Source organism: Gracilinanus agilis, chromosome 3 (genome assembly GCF_016433145.1).
Source record: "Gracilinanus agilis isolate LMUSP501 chromosome 3, AgileGrace, whole genome shotgun sequence".
Classification (NCBI taxonomy): domain Eukaryota; kingdom Metazoa; phylum Chordata; class Mammalia; order Didelphimorphia; family Didelphidae; genus Gracilinanus; species Gracilinanus agilis.
This window is the reverse complement of record NC_058132.1, coordinates 124,013,385-124,020,766: the sequence shown is the minus strand read 5'-3', so window position 1 is coordinate 124,020,766 and position 7,382 is coordinate 124,013,385. Positions and strand designations below refer to the sequence as shown.

Genomic DNA, 7,382 nt, shown 5'->3' with positions numbered 1-7,382 from the left:
GACATCGCCTTTGTTTTTCTTTCTATGAGTGGCATAGCTAATGTATTTCATAATATCTGGCTCTACAATTTTATCTGAACATTATTTTCCCTACCCTTCTAATTTCATTTTAAAACAGTCTTGAACAGATCATCAAATCTGTGGCCAAACACATTCTTCCCAGTCCTCATGAGATACACTTCAACTTTTGCCAGAAGTTCATCTCATTTTGGAATTTTAAGCCATGATCTGGAATGCAAATCCTATATTCTTTAGCACCATCTATGTAGCCAGCTGTTCATTTTCCACATCCTTTCCCACCCACCGTCCCAAAAGTCACTTAGAAGCAATAATAAAAAAACCCCATCTGTGTTCCTAATACTTTTACATGTTTGTATTTTTTGAGTGCTATGGTATCTAATCTTTTTAAATTTATTTTTAAATTATTTTTTTAATTAACAAGAATTTATTATTACTTTATGTTCTCTCTAAGGTTATAGATAGGCCTACTGGCTTATCATTGGGTCAAGAGATACGCAAAGTTTGGTAACTTTGGGGGCATAATTCCGAAAAAAATTTTTTAGACTGATTATACTAATCCACAGCTATATTAATAGTGTATTGTTGAATATTAGTAATAGTTCAGTTGTCTTTGACCCCATTTGGAGCTTTCTTGGCAAAGATACTAAAGTGGCTTGCCTTCCTTCTCCTTTCTTCTCCAGCTCATTTTAAAAATGAGAAAACTGGGGGCAGCTGGGTAGCTCAGTGGATTGAGAGCCAGGCCTAGAGATAGGAGGTCCTAGGTTCAAATCCGGCCTCAGACACTTCCCAGCTGTGTGACCCTGGGCAAGTCACTTGACCCCCATTGCCTACCCTTGCCACTCTTCTACCTATAAGTCAATACACAGAAGTTAAGGGTTTAAAAAACAAATAAAAAAAAGTTTATTAAAAAAAAAACAGAAAACTGAGGCAAATAGGGTTGAGTGATTTCCTCTGGACCACACAGCTAATAAGTGTCTGAGGCAGATTTGAATTCATATTTTCCAGGCCCAGCATTCTATCCATTGAGCCACCTAGCTGCCACCTAATGCATTCATGTACCTGTTTTCTCATGGTCCCTACCAGATTTGTCAGTTTCCTTTTTCCTGACTTGGCCAATACGGGCATGAGGTAGAACCTCAGAGTTTCTATAATTATTAGTCATTTAGAACATTATTTTTTCATATACCTATGGATACCTTGGATTCTTTTCCCTTGAAAATTTCCTATTTGTTGCTTTTGACCATTTATCAATTAGGTAATGGCTTTCATCCTTATAAATTTTAATCCTGTCCTTAAACAACTATCCCTAAAAGTTTATTAAAGCTTAAAACTGCACTAAGAGATTTGGGATGCCCTATATATTGTGGAAGTTAGATTTGTCTTAGAGAAATTTGCTGCAAAAATTGTTTTGACTTGGTTAACTTTTTTTTTCTAATCTTACCTGAATTTGTTTTGCTAGTGCAAAAATCTTTTGTTTTATGTAATAAATATTGCCCATTTCATCTCCTGTGATTCTTTCTCTATCTCCTGTATGGTTACCAACTGTTTCCCTATCGAAAATTCTGAAAGACAATTTCATCCTTGCTCCTTTGTTTGTGATATTATATTATATTTGAATCACATCCCCATTTGTAGTCTCTTGGTATAGGGTATGACTTTAACCTGTCTTTAGAAGAAGGAAATTCTTCCAGTTCAGACAAATCACTGTGATAAGATAAAAAATTGAGATTGGGATTCCTAAGTTTTAACTAGCACAGCTAGCGGTGTTCAATTCTATAAAGTCCACTGTTTTTCTGGATCCAATAAGGTCTTTGGTTTCATTTGTTCATTCAGCAAACATTTACTACGTGTTAATTAATTTCCTGTCTAAAAAAAAAAGGTACAACAGACTTAAAGCTTAATCTGCATTATTAATATTTTCTCCATCACTTTCTTAAGACAATCAATCAATTAATAAATCAAGCCCTGTGTTGTAGCATTTGCTGATTTTTGAAGTTTAAATGTTTCCACTGAAAGTTTAATAATTGGCTCTCCAAAACAGCCAACTCTTACACACCACTGGATATAAGTAACAGGGATTGTATCCAGTGAACCTCAGATGTCAATTCAAGGATGAAGAATGGTTAGGAAACACCTAGTGACTCAAGTGTAGGTTCCATGATCCAAGGAGTTTAGAAAGTAGTGAAAAGTGAAATCTGTGGGCCAAAGGCAAAGGTCTAACTGGTGCTAAAAGGAGGAGCTGGTGCCTCTCAAGATGCCAGTGTGGTTTAGCAAGTCCTCAGACCCAAAGCTGGATCTTTCACCAGGTTAGGAGAAGATTGATGGTTGTGGAGCCTAGTAAGCAGAAAGCTTTCTCACTGATAATGCCATTGAAATGTTAAGTCATGAAGGCGGGAGATGAGAGAAATGAAGTCAACCACAGGGTCATTGTATAATTTCAGAGTTGGAAAGTGTCTTGATCATTTGGGCCATTTCAATGACTAATGCAACCATGTCTTAGGATCATAAATCTTGAGCTAGAAGTAACTTCATAGGATATTTCATCCAACTTTCTCATGAAGAAACTAAGGGTCAGTCAGATTCAATTACTTTGCCCAAGGTCATAACAAGGAGCACACATCCAAGGTAGGATTTGAACTCAGAACCTCTGATTTCACAGCTGGGACTCTGTCCCTTGTACTACCCATAATTCCAGTACAATGTGGCATTAGCTTAGAAAGCTGACCAAACATGGATGTATCTTATTTATCTGAAATTCCCTCTGTTGACAAGTTTTATTTTTCTAACTTCCCATCTTTCCAGAAGTTGTTTCACTTGCCTCTATCTATGACTGTGGAGGGGTGCCTCAACTAAGAAGTCCGGAAACAATGTGGATGTCCTCTGTCCTCAAAGGCTGGCACACAAGCCTGTGAACTGGGAAAGAGAACAAAGGCTTCTAGACTGATAAACAAAGAGTGGAGATTAAAAGGCCTGGTTTCCTCTTCTTGGGATCAGCATATAACTATTTTTCAAAAAGATCAGAAAAACTGTCCCCTCCCACTTCTGTTAGAAAGCTCAGCTATGATTAAAACAGTTCCAAAGTGAGGCTTATTTTTAACTTACCTCCCAAATGGTGCAAGTGAGTGAGAAAGAAGCCCATTTGAATCTGATTTTTCAAATATTGTTTGGAATGAGTGATTTGGGGGCTTGCAACACCCAAAGTCAGTTTACTATTGATAAAGGAGGAAGGAAAAGGAAGCCTGAGAGCCAGAGGGTGTGGTAAAATAGCAAGGTCAATGTCAAAAAGAATGATGACAGCAAAGTTTGTTCAAGCTCTCTAGATAACAGATTGAGTCCTGCAATTGGTAAAACAAAAGGAAACAACTCAGACAGCAGAGAGACATTTTATGGTAGCTCGCTTTCGAGCACGACATCTGAATTTAGAGAATTTGGACTAATACCTTGGCCTCCAACAGTGGAAACTTTAGTGAGCAATAAGATCATCCTAAATATTCCTTCATCAGAGAGCAGAAAGCCTGCCTTCCACAGGAGAAGCAGCTCTTGGCTTTAGTGATAATGAGACTCTAGCAGGGTTTCTAACCTTGTTGTGAAAAGAAAACATTCTATCTCCCTTGTAGAGTGCCAGGAAAACTCCCTGCCAAAAAAAAAAATGACCCTCCCATCTTCCATTCCTCACTGCTTCCCTCCAATTAGTAAATTATGCAGAGTCCCATCACCATTATCTCTCTTTTATTATTATTGTTATAATTATTATTATTTTATTCTCAGTTGATGGTAAAGGTGGTGGTGATGATGATGATGGTGGTGATGAGGATGACATAAACAGCTAGATGGCACAGTGGATAGCGTTGGATTTGAAGTCAGAAAAAACCAAGTCAAATCCTGCTTCAGATATTTACTAGCACTGTGACCCTGGGCAAATCATTTAACCTCTCTGAGCCTCAGTTTCTTCATCTGCAAAAATGGGAATAATAGTATCATCTACCTCACAGGGTTATATAAAGATCAAATGAGATAATGTATATAAAGCACTTTACAAACCTTATAGCACCATATAAATGCTAATGATTGCTACTAATAGAAAAGTAGCACACTAATTCCACAGTAGGCCAGGAGAAGAAGGATTTTCCCATTTTTAAGATTTTACTTTAAATGACCCGGACAATGATGAATGTTAGGGGAAACCCAGATTTGGCTCACCCTCGGGACAAATGTCCTGAGGATTTATGTCTCCAGTCTAGAACTGAATGTGTCTATCCAGCTGGGCTTTGTGCTCCGCACAAAACTCTGTTAACTCCTCCTGTATATCTCAAAGAATCGTGTTTCCGTAGTAGTTCATTAAATGTCCTAGTCTAATCACTTGGCTTCCAAAAAATTCCATTATCCAGAGTGTACTTGTCATCTATATGGACCATGTTAAATAAGCTTTCCCTGAGGATACCAGATTCCTGAGCCATCTGCAAAAATGTATTCGTTATGATTCAGCCTTCCGTTGCCAAGGTCACCCCGTTGAAGCACTGATGGCTCAACGTATGGCTCAAAGGGTTGGCATCAAGTTGGAAGCTGTCATTGAAGCTTCCCAAGAATCTCACCTTCCTGAGCCAGATCTTAGCATGCTTCATACCCCAAAAGAAACCAATCCCTGTTAACCATTATTATTACTTTATTATTCATTAGCCAATAGTAATAGGATAATAATGGAGACAAGTTTAGGATAAATAACTCCTTTCCTCAAATCTTTCTCTCTCTCTCTCCCCTCTCATTCTTTTTCTTATTCTCTCCTCTTTCTTTACAGCTCTCATTCTCTCTCTCTCTCTCTCTCTCTCTCTCTCTCTCATTCCATTTCATCCTCTCTCTCTCTTTCTTGCTCTCATTCTCTTTCATTCTTTCCTTTCTTGCCCTTGTTCTCCTCTCTCATACTCTATTTTTCACACACACACAGAGTATACTTCCCATAGATCTTTCTTTCCCATTCTCTGTTCAGTGGTACAAAAAGTGGTACAAAGACAGTCAAAGGAATGATGCTGAAAGCAGGGAGTGAGAACAGACTGGGAGAGTGGCAGGATCCCATAAAGTTCTCCTCTTGCTCTCATGCTTCCTTTAGATCACCAACTTCTCTATGCTCAGTGTGCTTGTTGTCTCATCTTCTTCATTTGACCCAAAATACCCAGGCAAGTCAAGCATCTTTTGCTCTAGTTCAGTAAGGCCAAAAGAAGTATTGTCATAAAAAGCATATTCAGGGTGTGCTGGGAAGCTCTGACACTTGTCCCTTCTGTACTGGGAGGGACTCAAAGGGCTGACCCTCTGGTAGTTATCCTTGGGAGTGGTTGGGGAAGGTTGTTTCCTTGAAACACTCTTATGACTCGGTGAAGGTCCCCTCCTGTGTCTGTGGGGTTCAACTCTATCTGTGCCATTCACCAGTCCTGCTGGACGGTCATTGATCAAGTCGGGTTTCCTGGCTGGAAGCCCCATGGGGTGGGATTTGGAGAGAGGGCTTAGTGGTTCAGTGACTATCCCAGTCCCCTGGGAATGCTCTAGCTTCTCAGGACATGGGTAGGCTCCCCGAGCCCGAGCCCTAAATCTGTCTTCTCCCTGGTCCCAGGTTCGTGTCCTGGCACTATAAGCTGGAATTTGTCGTGGGGTCAGAGTGGACATGCTCCTTTCCCTGAAGGGCCTGACTTGCTTGGTTTCATGGAAACTTGCAGTTCTCCTGAAGTGGGAGTGCCGGGGATAGCTCCTTTCAGACTGGCCCCCTTTACTGCCCACATATTTCAGCTGTGATCTGCGAATGAGGGTCTGGCTAGGGCTCAATGCAGGATTGGCCAGAGACACATTAAAATCGAGCCTGGAATGAGTCCGTTCCCCTGCGTTGATGGATGGCTGGTCCAGAAAAGGGGACTTGATTCGAAATTTGTTAGTTGAGGCTTCTTCTGGTCCTTCTGGGTCTAAGGCAGCACCAGCAGCACCGTCAACGACTGTGTCAGTCAGAGGACTCTGAGACACATGGTACACTTTGGTTGTTTCTGTCAGACCCTTCCTTTTCATCTCTTTAAGCTGCTTTTGTGCGAGGCGGTAGCTAAATAGAGGGGGGATTATCTTCTGGGCACTGGACTGAAAGCTCTCACTGCCAGAGACTTCTTCTTCTGGAGTCAGCTGCATGCTCCTCCGATAGGTCAAAGGGATACTGATCTCCGCAGGGTTCCCCAAGGGTCCCTCGCCCCCATCAGAGAAGCTTCCCCTCTGCTCACTCAGCTGACAGATGTTCTCTTCATCTGAGTTCTTCCGGAAGTTGGGGGAGTGGATTGAGTTGTGGCGTGCTGGGGTGCTGCACTTGGGAGCACGGCCAAACTTCCTCCAGAGGGTAATGAGGACAGTGGCAATGATTATGAATAAACACAGAGAGATCCCAGTAACAGTCACAATATTATTAGCTTTCAGGGGGCCCTTTGGTTGGGCAGGAGACGGGCTGGAAGGCTTGAAGGCTGAAATAAATTAAAAATAAAGTTTTACTAAGAAAATCTTTATTTACTGATGCTATCTTCTCTGAGGGCCTCAGATTTTGGTTAAATATCTGACAGTTAACCAAGAAAGAAATTAAATTGATACAAACTAGGATTCTTAAAGTATGCAGTTGTTTCTATATGGACAGTTCAGCCTACAAAATCATCACTAAAGAGTAGCTTATTTCAAATGCAGTGTCCCATAGATCACATGATCACCAGAATAATAGAACAAGATAGGATGCCATATCAAGGATTACATTCTCAGAAGCTAGAATTCCTGCCCTTCCTAAACCACAAGTTAAACAAGAAAATAATTGTGAAGTGCCTGGCACACAGGATATGCTTAATATATGCTTGATCCTTTCCCCCTTCTCCTGATAACAGAATTTTTGGAAAGCATTTTAAGACAAAAAATAAAGTTATCCAATTAAATGGGGGGAAAATTACACTGACCACCATCACAATTCCCCTATCAGATGGTTTTACTTAGCTGTTTTCAGGGAATTTGCTTTGTTGGGGGATGATTTGAGGCACTGGTTCTCAAAGTGCAGTGTAAGGGCCTCTAGACATCCCCAATACCATTTTAGGGGGTCCATGAGGTCAAAACCATCTTCAGAATAATACTAATTGTCAGTCCTGACTGATGGTGGTTCAATTTGAGACTGAGACCAGAATGAGGTGTTATAGTATAAGCTTAAAAATTAATATCCAAATACTTCAAGTTATTATATTTTTATAAGAATTTATTAATAATAATTTGAAGTAAAGGAAGTGATAGCCTGAGAAAAGAGGAGCTTCCCAACCATGGAGGGAGAGAGAGAGAGAGAGAGAGAGAGAGAGAGAGAGAGAGAGAGAGAG

The 7,382-nt window shown here is 40.4% G+C and overlaps 1 protein-coding gene across 2 annotated transcripts in view; it reads right to left on the bottom strand.

Annotated features, from left to right (window-relative positions):
- Nucleotides 1-4,894: 4,894 nt before the first annotated feature.
- THSD1 (thrombospondin type 1 domain containing 1) overlaps nucleotides 4,895-7,382 on the bottom strand; it is a 20,910-nt gene continuing 18,422 nt past the window's right edge. For both annotated transcript variants that reach the window (XM_044666062.1, XM_044666063.1), the window contains one exon: nucleotides 4,895-6,503. In XM_044666062.1, coding sequence (XP_044521997.1) covers nucleotides 5,122-6,503 — 1,382 coding nt within the window. In that variant the 3' untranslated portion in view covers nucleotides 4,895-5,121. The remainder of the gene's footprint in view (nucleotides 6,504-7,382) is intronic.